The 21,091-nt window shown below is 41.4% G+C and overlaps 1 protein-coding gene across 3 annotated transcripts in view; it reads left to right on the forward strand.

Moving 5' to 3' along the window:
- Positions 1 to 16,307, forward strand: part of VCAN (versican) — a 98,784-nt gene extending 82,477 nt beyond the window's left edge. For all 3 annotated transcript variants that reach the window (XM_014258241.2, XM_014258242.2, XM_014258243.2), the window contains 4 exons: positions 329 to 411; positions 12,880 to 13,024; positions 13,521 to 13,703; positions 14,566 to 16,307. In XM_014258241.2, the coding sequence (XP_014113716.2) occupies positions 329 to 411; positions 12,880 to 13,024; positions 13,521 to 13,703; positions 14,566 to 14,696 (542 nt within the window). In that variant the 3' untranslated portion in view covers positions 14,697 to 16,307. The remainder of the gene's footprint in view (positions 1 to 328; positions 412 to 12,879; positions 13,025 to 13,520; positions 13,704 to 14,565) is intronic.
- The last annotated feature ends 4,784 nt before the right edge of the window (positions 16,308 to 21,091 follow it).

Here is a 21,091-nt window from a genome sequence, read left to right on the forward strand (position 1 = left end):
GTGGATTAGAATATGTGATTTTAATATTTTTCTTTTCTTCTCCTCATATGCTCTCAGGTAGGAAATTAACTCTCTTTGCCTTGGTAGACATCACAGGGAGTAAAGAGACGGGGTCATTTAAAACTGTTAGATGAGAATCTGCATTTTTATACACATCCCAAATTAAAACCGAAAAGCTGAAAAAGAACCTCTAAACCAGTCATTAGCACGAAGAGCAGAACAATTTTAAGAACAGGATGTCTGATTCATTCCACATAAAATCATTTTCTCTGGTGAAATCTCTTCCATTTATGGGAAGGTTAATAAAAATACCCTTCTGGTTCCCTAGGTATTGGCCATGACTACCAGTGGATTGGCCTCAATGACAAGATGTTTGAGCGTGATTTCCGCTGGACTGATGGTAGCCCACTGGTAAGATGCCTTCAAGCTGAAATCACTCACTCATTTCTTTTTGTGGTGGCTTATCAAATTCCCACTAGCAATGAGGGAAGCTGAAAAAAAAAACAAACCCAAAACAAACAAAAAACAGCCAAACCCCCCCCCCCATCACTAAATATGGACCCAAGCAAACAGGCAGTAAATTCATTTTGGGACACCTAATATTTTGTGGTTTAGCTCTAAGGTCTTGTTCTTAGTTCCTGTTATTGTATGTGTGGGAACTCTTGAAGGTTTCAAACAGAAATACTCAGAAATCTGAGACTGTGGTAATTTAAGGGTCTCTGCTGGAGCTGGTTTGAGATCTTCTTGCCTTGTGCAAGGCCATGTGTGGCAATTCTCACTCACTCAGGATGCATTTTTGGGTGATGATCTGGCATCCAAGCTCTTGCCTTTGCTGGGTCTCTGGGGTGCACAGAGGAGTCTCACAAGTATTTCTGCAATCTTCCCTGTGTGGCAGCTCTTAGCCTGGTTCAGGAGGCCTGGAACCCATAATTCACCCATAAAATTTTAAGATGCTGTTGATACCTCTTGCTGACTTAAAACCAAAAGTACTACCAGCCAAATGAGAGGGAAATCATCTTCACCCACCATCAATGAGCCTAAATCAAAGAGCTGATGGACATAGGAAATGATCAAACCCTTCCCCATTCAAAATAATCTCTTCTGTAGGAGGAACAGATGATGTATTCACTGTTGAGCACCCAGTGAAGAACCCTGCATGCAGAAGAAGCCCAAAGCAGTTATTATTTTCCCTTCCAGTTGTGCCTTTTAAATCTGAGAGCATCAGAACACACCTGTTGCTGCTGCAGACCATGTGGCTGCAGCTGGTGTAGAAAGACACCTGGGGCAAGGCAGGCTTCATTCATTGCCATTCCATGTAAATAACCAGAGCCTTGAAGTGCTCTGAAATGGTTTATAAATGAGACATTTCTTGGGCACATGGCTGTGAGTGGCAGGTGAGAGCAAAGGGGGGGTGGGAAATGGTGGTGGAACTTTCTGCTGTCTCACTGGTGGCTCAGGGCGTCTGGGGTGGTACCAAGGCACCCACTGGTGATTCCAGACACCAAGTGTAAAGAAAGATAAATGCCTGTATATTCCAAAGACAGAGCTGTTGTGCCACTGATGAATCACTCTAGTCTAGTGGAAGGTGTTCCTGCCCATGGTCCCTCCCAGTCCAAACCATTTTATGATTCTATGAATTTGAGGAAATTAAAATTAGAGCTGAGATCCTATTTTTTTTTTTATTTTTTTTTTATTCAGGCTACTGACTAAATGGGACATTATATTTTTACTGTAATTTTCAATTTTAAGGAATTAAGATATTCTAAGAACAGAGTGGTACCATCTGTCCAACAGATTTCTGTTTTGATTGATCTTTTCTCCCACCTTATTTTTCTTTCATTTTTAACAACTTCCCTCTGCCTCTTCCTTCGGAAACAATTTAGGTGTCTCTTGAAATCATTTATGTTCATTGCTCCAATAGATTTTCCTCATAACTTATTCCATATGGTTTCTGGATCCCATGGTTCTCAGCAGCTGCCTCATTTGTTCCTTTTTCCCTGGCTTTTAACTTATTTCTCATACTTTCTAACCACTCATGTTGTTGCAGTGATTTATTACTTCTCCAGTAATTAATAGGAATGATAACATAATTAAATATATGCATACAATCTATTTTCCTGATGTTCTCCTAAAATTCCTAATAGGAATGATAACATAATTAAATATATGCATACAATCTATTTTCCTGATGTTCTCCTAAAATTTGAATACTATGCAGGTAGAAAATTTGCCTCTTTTATGTATATGCAAGTAAGCAGAATTCATGATGTCTGGGAATGCATTAGCATAATTTGTGATCATAAAAATCAGCATTATTACACCAACACTTGGGTTCTAAATTGAATTTCTGAGTTTAGAGGTGCTTATTGAATCTCTGAGTTTAGAGATGCTTATCTTGCTTATATCCAAAATTTAAATAGCCTTGTCATGTTTTATGTATCAGGGTGCATCTGTATTCAGCTGTTTCTAAATTTGTTTCCCAACTCTATGCACTCTCCAAAAGAATATTATCTATCCACAATTCTAGTCAACAATTCTGGCATGGGGGAAAATTTGTCAAGCCTGCTGGGGATCCCCTGATATCAGTTTTCTTGGAGATACCATCAGAAAAGTGATTGTGCAGCTACAAGTGGTGCACATTCATCTTTATCTTGATGCTTCTTTGGTTTTTTTCCAATAACAGCTTGGTTCAATCCAAAAAATCATGCTTGCAGGACTTTGGGTGGTTTTATTGATTAAAATGAAACCCCTAACAGTTCTGATGCTCTGTAGACTTAAAAGAAAAAGAAAATTAGCAACAAAAACAACATCAAGGCATGTTGTGGGTGACAAGCTTCTCTTTCACATGCATTTTCTTTCCTAACCAAAACAAACCCCTAGAACTGGGAATTGGGAATGCTTGAAACACAAGCTCCACTACTGGAGACACAGAAAAGGGTTTATATTACTCGGGTATTCATTTCCCACCAACACAAGGAAACCAACAGAAATATGCAGCACACTGACAGCAAGCAACTCTGTTGCCAGATATTTTATTGGCAATTTTGGGAAAAGGGATAAAATACCATTTTAATTCCTTTTTTTCTCTTTGCACCTAAAATGTTTTCCAACCAATGGGTTCAATGGAAGGAAATTGTAATTTTTTTTACATTTTCAGCCCCAGACAAGTTGTGTTTTTCCAGATTTTTTTAAACTGAGGCCGAAGAGCCAGCCACCATTAAACATGATATTTGGGCAATGCATGTAAATGAGAATCTAGAATTAAGGTTCTTACTGGGAAACCTACACTGAACCTTAAGTAGCCTTGACAGGCTTTCAGCCCTTCTGAAAAAGATTAGTGGACTAAGTATAGTCAGCCACTTTTGATACCTTGGAATTCTTCCTTTTTCACCCCTATAGAAAATATTACCTGTTAACAATTCATCAAAACCAGCAGCAGCAGACAAAAAAAACCAGCAACCCAAAAACCCCTGTATTCCTGTGCACATTTTTTGTGCTTGAACTGGAATTTATGTTGAACTTGGAAAAATAATGCCAGTAAGCAGGTTTAGGGAAAGATGAAGAATGATCTTGCAAATTCACCCTCTGGCCCTTGGAATTCCCAGAGGAAAACTCAATTCTTGAATAATGAAGTGAGTACAATCAAATTCAGTGAGAAAGCGAGAAATAGTATTTATTTCTCTGCCCACATGATTTTTGTCCATATTTGCAGAGTCTGCCTGTTTTCCATAAAAAAAAACCAAAACAAACCAACCTTTTAGGACAAGAAAAATTATCCCTATGAAATAGAAACAGGCCCACTCCTAAATCACAATATTGGAGGTTCTGCTCCTGAGCAGAGCCTCCTGAGGAGGTGTTTTGATCTACCTGACTGAAATGTCTGATGCATCATTATCTCTGTGATTTCAGCAGGGGTTTGGCAAGTTTATTTCTTAACTGCAAAGTGGTTTTAATTCAGAGCTAGTTAGCAGTTTCCTGCCTTTCAGGATAAATGTCACAATCTTGTGCAGATGAAGCCTCACCATCTGCTGGTAAAACACACATTTTCAGCTTGTTGTACCCACTGCAACCCAAACACAGACTGGGCTAGAGAAGACCAAAATTACTTGGATAAAGTGGTTGTGTCCCACCTCTCATGGCCTAAAGTTTAATTGTCAGCTCAGGTGACACTTCCCATAAAGAAAATGGTTTTCAGGTAACTGCCCTATCATTACAGGATTTTTTTTTTGGCCAGATGAATTTGCTTATATTTGTCTTTCTTTTTTTTTGAATTTTCTTTAAAAAACAAATTGGGATCTTCTTGGCTAAGGCCAGAACTTATCTTCCAAGCTCTCCTTGGCTAAGCTTAGGGCACATTGTCCAATAAGCAGAATAAAAAAGGCTATAATTGCAGTAAGCTGTGGGATCCAATGGCTGTTCTCATGTATCTGTTCTCTTCTGATTTGCTGTGCTGTACCTGGGTGTCAGGGAACAATCTTTTCTCATCTACAGTGTGCCCCTGCTCTTCTTTTTTAATTTTTAATTTTTTTTTTTAAATTTTTTTTAATTCCACTTATTTACTTATTTTTCTGTTTTTGAAAGAAAGAACTTTTCAGTGGTTCTGTTGGTTGGGAGAGGTGGAATTCATGTTCTGGAGCTGATGAGCCACACAGAAAAACAATTTTTTGGCAAAACAATGCCACCTTTCCCTATGTGAAGGGCAAGGAGTTGCTGGGATCTGTGTTGGTGCAGCAGAAAAAGCACATGTCCTTTGAGGAAACCCAGATCCTCACATGTTCAGTGGGAGCTGGAGATGAGGGGCCACTGGCACAAGGCTGGGCTGGGACTGGGAGCATCACCTGAGGTTGTGTGCACGAGCAGGAAGCTGCAAACTTTGGCAAATCTGCTTGGTACCCTGATTTCAGGTAATTTGTCCCAAAAGTGAAGGTGGTGAGAGCAGGCCTTGAGGTGTGCTCAGAGAACTCGCAGCACCCCAGCTCTTTTAGAGCTTTGTTATTCATTACTTCCTGAAAATCAAGCCAGTTTCTGCTCAGGAGGTTTCAGGTATGATTACATTGATTGATTCAAGAGGCAGGAGAGAGTAATATAGAGTTTTTTAGAGCATGTTTTGCTAGCTCTGCTTTTCTTCTGTTCAGGGTAGTTATAGGGCTGTTCTGTTTGCTTTGGTTTGGGAGAACATTATTTTCCCTCTGATTTACATTCTACAGTGCAATGAAAATGGTTATATGTAGTCTTTATTTACATTTAGAAAATTATAGAACTTAAATTGTTCTTGCACTTCACTAAGCAAGGCTTTTTTCCCAGCATTTCTCTAACAGTGAACAGCTCTTTTAAAGTATCTATTAAGGACAATCTTCATCCCACAATTATCTGTAGAGCTCTAAGCAGTAATCACAAACAGGTTTGGGAAAAAAACCCCAGTGATGCAGGAGAAGGAAGCAAGGGCCAAACACTCACACAACTGTGTGAGCAGAGGAATTTGCCTGCTTGGATCTTTTTATGCTTTAAATGTGATGCAATACAAACTACAGAACAACAAAACTTGCATTATCAGAGGAGGCATTTAATAATTGATCAAAGGGAGAGAGGACACAACGGGACGCTCGAAAACACGCCAGCGAAATCGAATTTAAATAATTCACTTAGCTCTGTGAATGGGTAACTTTTACAGCTGTAAAGCACACCCATCCAAACAGGAAAAAAAAAGCAAAAAAAAAAAAAAAAGCCAAAAAAAAAAGCAAAAAAAAAAAAAGCCAAAAAATAAAAGGCAAAAAAAAAAAGCCAAAAAATCTGGTGTTGCTTTTGGCAGCTCCCCCTTTGTGATTGCTAAGGACCCTTGTGAGCAGGCACGGCAGACAAGGAGCCCTTTGGAGCTATTCATGTTATGGATTAAGCACATACAGCAACTTGGGGCTGTGCCCAGGGCCCCCCGCCCCACGAGGGGGGTTATTCACATCCCCTGGAAAACGCTGCTGATAATTAGTGCTTTGTAGGGCGGTGAGCTCACTGCCATTACATAAGATTAGTGCTGTAATAAGGAGCTGGCCAGCGTCTGTGGCCAGATTGTCTGTCACTGGGAGAATGCTGCCAGCCAGGAAAGGGACGGGGCATATTGCCACTTTTAAAGCTGTCCAGAGACCCTGCCTTGGTTTTTCCTCCCCTTCGGCGCAGGGGTGTTTAATGCTTTGTGTTGTGCAAAGCTGGTTCCTCGGGCTGTCAGTGTTAGGTAGCTACATTTATAAAAAAAAAAAAAATTAAAAAAAATTAAAAAAAAAAAAGGAAAACAACCCAGAAACTTAATTCTGGCGAAAGCAAAGCTCTCTCTTTTCCTTCCTTTATTTGGTGAATCAGAAGGCTTTAGCTTGAGCAAATCTGTAACTGCACCCCTCTCAGAAAGAGTAACTTCATTGAACACACACAACACACAAAAAAACCCAAAACCTTCAAAAGGCAGGGAGTATTGTAGTGAAGGAGCCTGCCTCTGAGGGTTAAGTAAAGCAAACAAACTAAAAAAGTGCTGTAGTCAGCTGCAAACAAAAAGCTCATTGTGCCCACGTCCCACAGGATCCTTGGAGAAGGAGGTTTTAAACCTACCAAATGTTTTGGTTCTGTGCTGCAGTCAGTCATTACGGCCTCTTTTTAAGATGCTCATTTGACCTGAGTTTAAATGGAGGAGAACTATATAATGTTACTAATGACAGGTATATTTTTGGTCCAGGATGTTGTAACGAGGGGCTCTTGGACAAAGTGGGGTTTTGTCTTGTTTTTACCAGGGGGGTCTGCAGTTACTGCTGGGCTGAAATTACTTGTTACTCTGGGCTAAAATACTTGGACAGCTTCAAACCTGCAGTTATTGTTGACAAAGTGCAGGATTTTCCATTTTTTTTTTTTTGTCTTTCCCAGTGGTTCTCCTGGTAGCTGTGCACAAAAAGATTAAATCTCACCCCACACAACTGCATCGCACTGCTAATATATATTCATGTCAGTGTGACTCCAAAACAAACAGGAATTGCACCAAACCAGCACTTGCCACCCTGCTTTCTTTGCCACTCATTTTTAACATGATTTCTCAGCTGCTGAAGTGACTTCTGAGGGTCCATCACACAGAGCATACCCTCAAAACTGAACTGTGTGATGAAAGCTATTACTGTGAAAACAGAACACGGTAAAGAGCAGGTAAAAGTCCACGGCTTCATTTAGCTCTGAAAGAGTTAATGAAAGAGGTGTCTTTTCTGAATAATCATAATTTTGGAGCAACTCTGGGCTCTGGAGCAAGTAGACAGCGTCACCTAGTGGGTTTCACTGCCATACTAGCAGTTTTCTGCTTCTCATGGAAAAATCATCATTCTATGGTACTGTTCAAAAAACATCCCAGAGCTAGTCATCTGCTCCACCACACAACCATTGCTTCCCAAAACTACAAGACTGATGGTGCTTTTATGTCTCAATTTTGTCAGGTAGCCTTTTTTCCACTGTTTGAATTTCAATTCATTAGGTTTATTCCCCAAATAATTTCTTTTTGCAGAGGTTTTCCTGCTTATTCAATCTGCAGTCACTTCTTGTGGGTACCCTTAGGTGCACAGAAATGTCTGTTTTCTAGAGGCCCTTTCTTCTTTTGCAAGCTGCTGCACTGGACACAGAAAGTTTTTCAACACATTCCATCTCTCTGTTACCAAAAAACCCAACCCCTGCTAGTGAAATCTTTTGCAGAAACACTTAGCAAAGCTCCTCCTGGGAGTTTGTCTTGCTCACAGTGTGACTCAGTCATGGGGAGTGTTGGGTTCTTGCCTGGCCCAAACCCTGCCAGTTTCCCAAGTCCTAGGCAAATAAAACTCAGATTAGGAGCTAAAGGGAAGGCATTCAACCAGAACCTAAAAAAAAATGTCAGGATCACGACATGTGATTTTTGTGTGTACTTGTAGATAGGTTTAAATATAGGAGCTGTCTTCAATTTGATTTGAGTTTCTCCCAGCAAAGATTTATGCACACACTTGGTCCCTCCTTCAGGCAATTATTTTAGCATCTGTCTGAATCCTGCATGTGATCTTCCTGTGATTGTCCCCAGTAAGGCATGACCTCTGCCTTTAAATCAAGGTGTGTGCTTAAGCTCTCATTGAATGGAGTTTTTAAACTCAAGAACACTTTTGGTGTGTTCTGTCAGCTGCTTCCATTCATAAAATTGAACAGAAAAATCCTTTGCAGGACTGGAGGGAATTTACAGACTGCACTATAAGATAACTTATTGTCTTTCTCATGTAAAAATACATTTAAATACTAGGTGACCTTAATGGAAATATTTCATACATTTCCAAATCTTCACAGAAATCTGATTTTTTTTTTTTTTTCCTATGGAAAAGAAGTGCAGTCATGTTTGAACTTTCCAAGTGTCTCCTGTCACAGCATCAGTGCTGTGCAGCAGCATGAGTCACAAATGAGGGTTTCCTGGGCTTGTGCTCATTGTAACCTCGTGCTGATCTCGTTGAAGTTCAGCCACCGAGTAATTCCGAGACTCACTGAAAGTGAGATGTAATTTTTACTCAAGCTGTCCAATTATAACAACCCCCACAGCGAGGGACTCATTCAGGGCCTTTCCTGATAAAGGTGTCCAAGACTTTGTCTGCTATTGTGTTGAAACAAAAAAGAAAAAAAGTGTATTTCTGTTCTTATCAGAGCTATGGCAGGAGAAGAAAAGGGTGATAGTGAGGTTTGCAGTGGTGGGTTTAGCTTAGTGATAAATACCAGGCAGGAAATGTTGCTTCACTTTCAGGTGAAATGGCACAGAAAGTATCCAATCAGCCAGTCCTTACCTCTTTTAAGAGGTAAAAAACAACCACTGTTGTTTTTTCTTTAATTTGCCTCATCAGTCTTGCATTAAGGAGGAATCAGATAGGGAAGTAGCCAGAATGAAAGAAAATAAAAGTCACAACTACAAGCTCCAAGAAGTGCCAAGACACATTTGTAAAGACATCTTATTTAAACATGCTGAAAACGTGTTTCCTTTCCCCAGAAGGAAAAGCCTTAACCTGTACATCTAAGTAGATGTATTTCAAGTAAATGATTTCCTAGATTCAGTGCTGTGCAGAAGATTACTGGCCTTTACACAATACTGAGGTCAGGCAGTAAAGTTTTGTTGGCAGCAGTGGATTTTTTATTGTGCTTCCTTAAACACAATGCTTGCTGGCTCTTTCGGAATGCAAAATCCCAGTGATTGATCTCAGGCTCTCCATGAGCCTTTTGGAAATAAAGGAAGGGCTGAAATTTCCAAAGGAGTGTCTCAAAGCTGAGATACTCCTGGGTTCACCTGGGCAGTGTGAGCACCTGGAAGAGCTGAGTGGATTACCCATGAGTTAGGAAATGAGCCCTAAGTCAAGAAAGGCTGCTTATCTGACAGTTTAAACAACAAATCTCCCATGAGGTGGGATCTTGTCCATGATGGGAAGATTATGCTCCTTCTGTTTAATTAGCAGTCATCTGAATGAGAATAGGTGGTGACTAATAAATAGGCTAGTAAAGTTTTCTGCTTTACAGCTCTTGCTGTAGGCCTGGATTTTTTTAGCTCATTTCATGTGACAAGTCAGTCTGCTACCCAACACGACTGTGAGTTTATGCAGTGCCATGTAAGGAAATCCTCCCCAAAAATGTGGAACTTATAAAATATTCTCATGGGCTTTTGAAGCCATCATGCCCAAACTCCTCCTGTGAGGCAAGAGAATACATTTTCCCTGTTTTATGGGCTGTGAATGGCCAGCCAAGTGCATTATCTAGTGCCTCGTAGGAAGCCTGAAGAGCTGAACCCCAGCTCAGCTCCATCTCTAAGCCATGGATCATCCACACTCTGCAGGAAAATTTTCAGGGCCTTTTAGCAGAGAAAGCCAGGACAAATAAACCCAGTGTGACAGGGAAGACTTTGATTTAAACAATAAAACCCAAAAAAAAGTACAATATTAACTGATTATTACAGTATTATTAAAAGCATAAAGAGTATAAACTCAAGTTTTCATCCTGAAATGATGGTCAGGCAGACTCCTCAAGGACCAAATGAAGGTACAGGGACCAAACTCTTGTCCCTGGAGCTAGGTTGATTTTAAAATTTCCCTTCAACCCAAAGCATTCCGAGATTCTGTGATTGCTCTGGACCTTCCTCTGCACACCCCCCTCAGCTGGAGGAGAGGCATGGTCAGCCAAACCTCCTCTGAGGTGCATTTTGAGTCTTGTACATAATTAAGATGATATGTACAGGAATGTACACTCTGGAAGTGCTTTGCATTTTAATACGGAGAAAAAAAATCACGTCTGTTGTGCTAATGCTGCTTAAAAACCAGAGTAGTGGCAGTTTTTAGGTCACTGTGCAATCACCCAGTGTCAATAGAGCTGACAAGGACTAAAAACCTAACTGCAACTTTTCTTCCATGTATTCACTAAGTGTTTGATTCTATTTAGGTTTTGTCTTATGAATGATACAGCTAAGAGCATTGCCAAAGGTATTTTCCCATTAATTTCTTGCTGGTATGGGTTTGCTGCAGATGGTACAGTCACCCAGATCTACACTAGTAAAAACCAGATTCATGCCTATGTTCATGCAAAGATCTAGTCCATAAGAGAAAAGCAAAATACTAGTTTATTTGTCTAGTAGCCTGTTCCACTTAAACTGTGAGAATCTCCTTGTATCATTGTCCCATTATCAGTGTCTAAATAAGGAATTGAAAAACTACAGAGGGGCTGGGTGGAGACCTAAGAAAGCAATTCAGCAGTCTGGAACTTCCTCTGCTAAGCAATTCTGGCACCAGAGCCAGGCAAAATCAGAGCTCCTCAGCCAAAATAAATCTGTGCAATGACGATATCAGATGTGAGGTAACAGCAAGTCATGCTGGAGGATATCAGACATTCTTGGACAAACCACAGCGCCCAGATGTAGTACTCTGCCACTACACTGCAGCCCTGCCAGCTAAGCAAACACAAATTTTTGGAGTCATTTTGGCAAGGCAAGTGGGAGCATGTGGAGTCTGTGTGCTGAGGCTGGGAGCTGGCAGGCTACTGAGCACCTCCAGCTCACACGCCCCCAATAGCCGCTAAATATCCTCCGTTCCCACACTCTCATCCCTGTGGAAGCAAGCAGCTCTGCAGTATCACTTCCACAAGAAACAGGCTTGCAAGGCTTGTGGAGATCTTCTCTTGGCTCTCAGGACATTATTGATGTAACCTCCTGCCACTAACCTTACAGTTTTATTTAATTTTTGTGTGTATCTATGCACGCGCTCTTGAAAGCGAACGGATTCTTAGGCTTGGGTACATGAGTTGGTGTGCACTGCAATTTAGGACTGTAAAACACTGAAAAGTTGAGATGGAGTTAATTTAGTTCCAGACAAAAAGGGGGATGTTTTATTGGAGGTAATAAATTCAGTGCAGAAGAAATTTATTCAGACTGTGCTGGTTAAATTGCCTGGATAATTAAAACCTATGATGGGTAAGATGACACGTGGTAGGAAAAGGTTAAGTATTTAACTCATTTTCCTTTCATACTTTGATTCATTGTAAGGTAAATACTACTTGTGTGGGGTATGTTAACTTTATTTCTAAAATGTGTTCACCCAGGCAGTGAATAGGGGTTATTTCACAAAATTAAGAAAGTAGAAAGCTAAACTTTTATGACATTTATATGGGCCAGCTCTAGTCAGAAAGATGTAAGCACTGGGGAAAATATAAGCACTGCAGAAACGGTGTCATTTTGCCCATACAAGGGGCTAGCTGCCTGGGTAGTGTCTGGCATTTATGTGAATTCCAGTTCTTACAGATATCTATTTTTATCCTTCCTTAAATTCTTCCTGGAGTGACACAACAGAAATCCCAGAAAAAAATCGTTAGGTGTGGTTTCCAAATATTTTCTCATTTTTCTTGACATAACATTATGCAAATATCAGAATCTTGTGCTTTTTTTGGGAACAAGGTGAGGGATTATCCCACCTCTGCTGGCTGCCAGGACAGGAGGCTGTATGTCCCCTGACAGGAACTGCTGCATAAGTTTCAATCAGTCTGACAAAAGTCTTGCTACTTTTCCTCCTGATTGATTGTAAAAACAGACTGAATCCTCCTGAACTTTCATCCAGAAATGACATTGTGCTGGTATTTCACAGCCATTTGAAGGGTTTTTTTTGTGAGTTTTTTTGTTTTGCACATACCAAAAACCATATTTCTACTTTCAGAAGATTAAGGGCATTCTGAAGAAGCACTTTCTGCTTTTATTCATGTATTTTCACAGATGCTTGAGGATGGTTTTTTCGACAGAGGGCAGAATTTGAATCACCATTTCTAAAGCTGAGAGGCTGATGTCTGGGCTCAGTCTGCCACCTAGCATTTTCAGTGGAAACACCAATTTCCAGTGGTTTTGGGGGCCACATTCTGACTCTTTTGCTTATGTTGCACCTAATTCTGCACGTCCTCCTGTGGAATGACTTCATTAACTGAATGAAGTCATCCAATGTCATAAATAATCCAAATCTGGGAAGTTGGTCTGTAATTTCTCACTTAGTAGATGTGCACTGATCAGGGTCATGGACTATTTACTCTATTTTCTTGCATTATACTTCATGGCATTTATGTAGGAAAGAGTGATTTTGACACCCTTAGGACCCAGTTTTCCTTGTGTCTCTTTGTTTTGTTCACCTGACATCAGTTTACAGTAAATGAGAAGCAGAGCAGAATATTTTTCCCCTTGAGATAACCTTTAATACAGTGGGAGGAAATTATAAAATCTACCTTTGCTTAGCAGCCTGAATCAAACAGTTGAGATTACTTTTCACCACAGGTGATACCATGTGCTCTTTTGTTAATGTAAATATTCTCCAGCACTGGGAATGATGGTTTTGCTTCTCTTTTCTGCAGCAATATGAGAACTGGAGACCAAACCAGCCAGACAGCTTCTTTTCTGCTGGAGAAGACTGTGTTGTTATAATCTGGCATGAGAACGGGCAGTGGAATGATGTCCCATGCAATTATCACCTTACTTACACCTGCAAGAAAGGAACAGGTACAAACTTGGCAGTGACAAAAGCATAATTTGCTAAATTGACATTCAGTACTTCTTACCATATTCCCTGGACCTTGATGGATCCAGCAGTGTTCAGTCCCTTTGAACAGCCTGTCATTGAGGATGACATGAAGAGTCCTGGAAAAAGGACTTTTTCCTACAATGCGTGTAGTCACTTCACTGGTTTTCAGGTTTCTAGAAAACAACCTCTTTGTGTGAGTATGCCAAATTTTTGGCATATTGAATTTACACTTAGAATTTAAGCCAAAAAGGCAATGCTGATCACAATATCTGCCATTTTCCAACTTCCATCAGTATTGGTTTTGATTTACAAAGCTGGAGATCTACAGGGCTGACCGATCCCCCTGTCCTGGTCTGGATGTTCCTCTCGGGAGTCCAGCTGAGGTCCCTCGTCACCTTCCCTTAGCCAGGGCTCAGAGAGAGGCCAGTCCCAGTTCAAACTGAAGTTTTGGGTGATGCTCTCTCCTCCTTCCAGTGGCTTGTGGCCAGCCTCCTGTCGTGGAAAACGCAAAGACCTTCGGGAAGATGAAGCCCCGTTATGAGATCAACTCCCTGATCAGATACCACTGCAAGGACGGTTTCATCCAGCGCCACATCCCCACCATCCGCTGCCAGGGGAACGGACGATGGGATATGCCCAAAATTACTTGCATGAATCGTGAGTTCTCTGAGTGCAAACCGGTGACAAATCACAAACTGCTGGCTGATTTAAGATGGGGAAGTTATGAATGTGTATCTTAAGAGAGGAGCAAATCTGGTAGGACGGATTATGGCAAAAAAAACCCCACCAAGCCTCCAAAAATAATGGGAAATTTTCCTCTTTTGTTTCTACTTGGAGTAGCCTTGGGAGTGGCTGCCTAGAGCAGAGGCTAGACAGAGTTGAAAGAACTTAACCTTTACTAAAGGTTCCTTCTATAGACACACCGTGGGCAGTGAAAAGCCTCCCAGGGGCTACACCCAAAATGGATGAGAGTGTTTCAGACAGTTCTAACTTGGGTCCATTCACATATCAGGGTTAACCCTGCAATTACAGCTTCAGCTAATGAAGTCATTTAGCCCCAGTTTGCTCCCCCCAAGTCACTTTTGTTTGTGCTTTTGGGGCCTGAGGCTGTGGGGTGTCCTTGAGCTCCGGGCCCAGAGGGATTGTTGTGTGTGACCAAAGTGTGAGGACAGTGGCTGACACTCTGCATGCAGCTCAGAGCTGTGCACCAGTGCACTGCAGGTATTTGAAAAATATAAAGGCAAAAATCCTAAGGCATCACTACAGAAGGCATGAAGATTTTTTTAAAGTTAGAAGATCCTTGTGTCAGCAGGTTCCTAATAATGCCAGTGATTCTTCCTGCAGCTGTGTGTGCCTGTAACACTTCCACAGCTCCAGTTAATCATTTGTTAACCCCCTAATTAACCAAAAGTAAATGCAACTGTGCTGCAAAGTGCAGCAGCCCATTTCCAGTTTTATTTTAAACGAATTTCCCTTTTTTTCTCTTTTTTTCCCCTTCTCTCCTCCCTTCTCTCTGCAGCCTCCACATACCAAAGGACTTACTCTAAGAAATACTACTACAAACACTCCTCATCAGGCAAGGGGACGTCGTTAAACTCGTCCAAGCACTACCACCGCTGGATCAGGACGTGGCAGGACTCCAGGCGCTGAGAGCTAAATGGTGAATTGGGGATTTCCACCATTTCAGCCAAAGTCGTAACTTTCTGTGCCTTTTTCTATCACTTATAGGAGTATTATCGAATCGTTTTGGGACTGCAGTATTCACGGCGCGTTTTGCAAAAAAAAAAAAAAAAAAAAAAAATTAAAAAAAAAAAAGAAATAAAAGGAAAAAAGAAAAATTATGGTGTTTATCAGAAAATTTAAGAAATAAATAAAAAAGAGGAGAAGTGCTTATGGGGATAAAAGGAAACCATTTCCAGCCTATAAAGATTATTAGTTTTCTATATGCCATCGGTGTGGACCATTTTATGATATGTACCAGCCTTCTGCAATATTTAAACAGCTCAATTTTAGCACCAATGAAAATGTAAATAAGATGATTTTAATGTTGTTTGACTGTGTGTTGTTTTTAAAATCGTGTATATAAAATGAAAAGTCACACTAATTTCAGGCATATTTATGGTTAGAACGTCGGAGGTCTTCAGTCGTTTATGACGTTGTTTCTGTGTTGTTTACCTAGGCTGGAAATGGTTGAAATAAAGACTTCACTGACTGAAATTTGCAATTATCAGGTGAAGATAAACACACAAGTGACATGATTTTTTTTTTTTTTTTAAATGTTATTTTATTTTATTTTATTTTTTTTTTAATGGGAACTGTGCCAATTCCCACCCAAGGTACAGTTTGTGTCCCATGAGATGAAAAGTTTAGACAGAGCACATAAAAGTGGCACAAAGCACGAAGGAGGGACTGCAATATGGAACGTTTTTTCCTGCTCTCCATTCCAGCTTCAGCACACATGAGAAAGGACTGCGTGGAGGAGTTGTGTATGACAGAGAGAGAGCCTGTAAAATTCCAAGTGCTAATACATTAACTTTATCAGCCAGGGCCACTTTTTTTTTTTTTTTTTCTTTTTTAGGAAGGAGGCAAAAAAAAGGAAAAAAGGAAAAAAAATTACTTTCACGATATTAACCACAAGGTCTATATTACAGGTCTCTGCATTCTAAAATGGAGGTAGACCTGGTGTTTGGGGGATTTTTTTTTTGTAGAAAACAAACAAAAAGCAAAAATAAATAATTTTGTATATATAACCATTTTTTAATCTTTTTATAAAGTAATGAATGTTTGTGTATGAATGCTGCAGCTGTGAAGCGTACATAAATAAATGAAGTAAGCCATACTGATTTAATTTATTGGATGTTATTTTACCCATACAAAGAGGATTCAAAGAGCTCACCAAGTGCAGTATTAGCCCCTGAGCTCCACTTTTGGAACCATCTCTCAGTTCAGCTTGCTCTTTTTTCCCCAGAGGACAAAAATTCCTGCTAAAACAGGATCATTTGTTTGCGGCTAGATGGGTGAGAGCTGTGCGTGACCGACAGAAGAATCAGGATCTTGGCTTTCTCTGAAGAAGTGTGTGCACAGATTGGTTCTAGGTTGTAGTTTGGTGCAGTGTGTACGTAGGAGTTTTCTGTTATGGTTTCTTGCCCTGGTCAGTGCCACCACTGGCCTGGATGTGTACAGTGAGGGTAGGAGGTGATGTTTGAAACGGCCTCTCCACGGAAAGGATTGTTATTCCTGAAAAGTGCCTTGCACACCTTTGGGCACAGGACAAAAAAAACACTAAAAAAAAAGTGAAAAAAAAAAAAAAAGAGAAAAAAAGAATAAAGAGAAAAAAAAGTTTAAAAAAGGAAAAAATAATGATGATTTAAAAAAAAAAAAAAAAGTGAAAATCAATTAAGCTCCTTAGGATGTACCTTTTAAAGCAACATGAAAAACACAGAGAGGCGCCAGGTTTACACCTTTGTGTTCGCCTGGGGTTGCGAATGGGGGAGAAAAAAACCGAGAGGGAAAGGAGAAGAATGGAAACACAGCCAACAGGGCAGAGCTGCCCATGGAGTGACCTTGCCACAGCTGGCTGGGAGCTGAAACCAGAGCTCAGACAGCATCCCCTGGCCCTGAGGAATGGCAGAGGCTGCTCCCCACCCTTGTGGCGTTGGCCGGTCCATTCCCCACCCCTCGCCCCCAAAACAATGCACATAATACTTTTCTCTATTTATATTATTATCTTGTATAGTGTATAATGTGAATGTGTGGGTTTTGTTGTTTGTTTGGTTTTTTTTTTTGGGGGGGGTGGGGTGGGGAATGAAAGTCTAAAATCTTTGTAACTTTTATATCTGCTTCTGTTTCACCAAAGAAACAAGGTTTTGCTATACTGTGACTTGTCTTGTTATTGCATGTCTTCCTGTTTAAATCTATGCAATGTGATTTTTTTCATATGAATACAACTAGACTGTCAGGTACGTCACAATTACCATGGGCTTGGTCAAGTGCCCACTGGAGTCAAAGAGTCAGCTGGCTGAACTTTAGTAGGTGCTGGATTTGACTTTATATGAGCAGCTTTAGGGGATATTTTAAGATATACATTGTATGTTTTGAAGTTGATTATTGCTTGTAAAAGTCAAGGCTCTGTTCATAAATATACACTAATCTACACATCACTTCCTTGTACCAGAAACACACAGAACAGAAAATATATTTTAACACTTTGCAAACTTTCTCACCATATGTATAAAAAACCCTGCATAGATTTGTTGTTTTCTTGTCTACTTGTTGGATTTAAACAATGTTGTAAGACATTCAGATAACATTGTGATTGTAGTTTTAATTAGGTTAGATGCAGTGCTTATATTGATTTTTTTTTCACCTCCTTCTATTACGCATAATAAAGTAGGACTGACAACATTCCTTATTAAAAGAAAAAAAAAAAAACAACAAAAAAAAACCCTAAAAAAAAAATCTGTCACCCATGCTTGTTTATTTAGACAGGGAACGGCAAGTTATTCAGCTCTGGAGAATTTTTCTGATACTGATGTAAACCCCGAAATGTTTCTGTACCAACACCCTGCAAAATGCACACACTGGTGTCACAGGGTTGGCTCTGCTGTGAAGCCAGGGTGCTACTGTGACAAATGCCATCGTTCCTTCCCCTGGAGCATCCCTGAACTCCAGCCTGTGGAACAGCCTTGGGGTTGGAGTGGAGGGATGGATAGGGGACAAAACCAGAGATGTCACGAGGGTCTGGAGTGCCAGGACAAAGGGTGATGGCTTCAAAACTGCCAGAGGGCAGGGCTGGATGGGATCTTGGGCAGGAATTGTTCCCTGGCAGGGTGGGCAGGCCCTGGCACAGGGTGCCCAGAGCAGCTGGGGCTGCCCCTGGATCCCTGGCAGTGCCCAAGGCCAGGCTGGACATTGGGGCTGGGAGCTCCTGGGACACTGGGAGCTGGCCCTGCCGTGCCTGGGGTGGCACTGGAGGGGCTTTGAGGCCCTTTTGAACCCCAGCTGTTCTATGGTTCTATGATCTGAATACAGATTTTGCATTTTTTGTGCCCATGACAGTCTCTGCAGTGTACCCACTGCTGCTCTGAACATCCTCCTGTCCCTTCAGGCACCGACAGGGTTTGAATTCCCAGCGGGCACCCCAGAGTCTGACCCCACACAGGGCAGAGATCAGCCAGGACACCTCCTTTGGGAGACCTTCCCAAACAGCAAGAGAAGGTGTTGCTTGGGGCACACATTCCTGTTTTCCAGCCACAGCCTAACAGATGCACAACTTCATGGACTTAGAGACAACTCCACGATGGCAGAACCTCTTTTGGTTAAAAGGGATCTCCTGCCTGAGGCATCACAACTTGTCAGAGGCTGGGGATGGAGGAGCCCTGTGGGAGAAAACACAAGCCTCTGGGGCCCAGGATTTGCTGCCAAGAGGGCTTTGGCATCAGAAATCTTTTGCCCTTTTGGCAGGGCAGTGGCTGGAGGAACGCTGAGGTTCACCATGTGGGTATGGCTAAGGTCAATGTGATACCTTTCCCAAGAGAAAATTCTTCATTCCTGTAGGTGACATCTCTGCCCTGAGCACAAGCAGAGAGCATCCCTGGGCCATGGGAGTTGAAACAGCTGGTGCAAAAAGGCAAATCCATTCTTTTCCAGAGAAAACACACAACTTGTGTTACTGATTTTAAGCAGTGACGTGTGCAGGACTCCATGGGCTCTTTCTTCTTCCTGGTGAATGATGAAAAAGATGCAAACAACGCTTGGGGGAAACATGGACAGAGGCTTGGAGGCTACACAAAGCTGTTAGCATGGCAGAGACAAGAAGTAAGGACAAAAACATCATGCAGAAAAAGGTGTGTCATTTCAGCCCTCAAGCTGCAGACTTAAGAAAGCTAAAGGGTTTGTACAGTGTCATTTGATGGCAAATCCTGTCTTCCATAGCAAATAAGCCATCAGCTGTCAGTGCTGTAGAGGCTCAGTCTATGTTGAAAAAACAGAGAAGCAGAGCCCTGAGCTCTGCAAGTGAGGAATTTATTGCTGGGGCAGGAATGGATTCATGACAATACCAAAACTCCTCCAGATTTCCAGCTGCCAAAAGCTGGGAGAAATTAAATGAAGCTGAAAATGGCCCACCAAGCTACCTTCTGTGGTGGCTGGAGGAGAGAGGAAAAGACAAACACTGTTGGTGGTCCTGCATGGATGCAGCAGTGCAGGGAGCAAGGCGCTGGGATTAAGCTCTGGAAGTTACATCATGCAGTGGTGGCAGTAAAAGTCGTTTTTGAGACAGGAGGGCAGTCACTTCAAGGAAGGGAATAAATGCAGTGGTTGTCTGTGGTAGCAGGAGAATGGCAGGAATTTGGGTCGAGTGATTCTTACAGTCTTCGAGGTGATAATTGCACGTAATGTTCCTGCTTGGTAGGGAAAAAGAGCAAAGCAGAGGTTTGGCACAGGTCACTGCAGCAGACATGGGTGTTCACTAAAGGCCCTGTTCTTCCACAGGTTTGGAGAAAAAAAACAAAACAAAGGAAAAGAAGAAAAGGAAAAAACTGGCTTTTCTAAGCAGGTGATGGAAGATTTAATTGCAAAGAGCAACAGGATTCCAGTTTACTTTTACCAGAGTTAGAGCAAACATTTGGCTCAGCCAAGTACCTTGTTTTTGTCAAAATAAATACTTTTAATAAGCTTGGGAAGGGTGGAAGAAGCACCAGATATTTCTGATGGTGCTGTTTGCTTGCTGAATGAGGGATCCCTTTGGTTCCCCTGAAGAGAACTTCTTCCACCTCTGCTTAAACCCGGACAGCTTCCAGATGTGCTCAAATCCTTAGAAAGGATCCAAAATCCAGAAATTGAAAGGATCTTGGATTACCAAGGATCAAAAATCCTTACCAAGGATCAAAAATTCCAAAATACATGTTTTTTTTTTTAGTACATGGCAGGGTAGCATTCCCTGTGTCTCCTGAAAGGGCATTTCCACAGGAACACGTTAAATAAAACGTGGATTTCTGTGAATTTAAACTGTGCTGCAGCCAGGCTGATCATTGCAGCTTTTTTAGGACAAGACCTTTTAGCCCATGTTTGCACAAGTGGGCTACACTTCCTGTCACCCTCCAGTCCTTGAAAATTGTTAGGAACAGCTGTTTGCACTTGTAAATCCAAACATTTGTGTTTAAAATGGCAGGCTATGTGGACTTTTCAAGGGATTTTTCAAGTTGAAGTGATATTAACATATTGCTGGAGTGAAATGTCTCCTAAAGATAAGAGCTTTGGACATCCAGCATCACTTAATGCTGCTCTTGGGAGTGGAGTGGGGGATCCTTCCCGAAGAAGAGATCCCAGATGTGAAAGTTAAGGAAAAATTTGGGGTTGAGGCTACAAAAAAGTCTTTTGAGATTGTCAAGATACTGGATCCTGGTTAGCTAGATTGGCCCCAAAAAGTGACTTGATTTTGGATGTGAAATGTTGAGTTTCACACCTCTGAGCTGTTTTATGGAAGCTCAGCTGAGTCTGACCTGCCTGCCTGGCTTGTTGAGTGTTTTGGGGTCACCCTGGGAGCTGTTCCAGCGTTCATTAACACAGCAGCTCCGAGGTCTAAACGCAAACCTCTTCACTCCCTTTCCCTCAAACCCACCTCTGACATTTTCTGGTGAGGAAAACTCATTTTGTCTGCTCACCTACACCGCCCAGGGAAGGTTTGCATGGGATATTAGGAACAATTTAGTCACTGAAAGGTGGGCACAGCCTGGCCTCAGTGGCCTAGGAGGGCTTTCCCAACCTCTGTGGTTCTGTGAAATCTATTTTCTGTGAAATCATGCAATTCAAGCACAAGGAGGTGGTTTATGCAGCCTTTCCTTGAAATGGGGAAAAGCATCAAATTTATCACAAACTTTAGAATCAGATGATACAAATCCATTAATATATCACATATCTGATTCATGAGTAGGTGAGGAGGAGCTGGAGACTAGAGAAAGATCATGAAAAGCTCATTTTCTGGGGCTAAGTTTTGGTGGATGTTACTGAGTGTCCTTCCAAGGTCAGCCTCTCCACACTCAAGA

This window comes from Pseudopodoces humilis, chromosome 4 (assembly GCF_049639895.1).
Source record: "Pseudopodoces humilis isolate 2021_Gansu_Grassland_sample_001 chromosome 4, ASM4963989v1, whole genome shotgun sequence".
In the NCBI taxonomy this organism is placed as follows: domain Eukaryota; kingdom Metazoa; phylum Chordata; class Aves; order Passeriformes; family Paridae; genus Pseudopodoces; species Pseudopodoces humilis.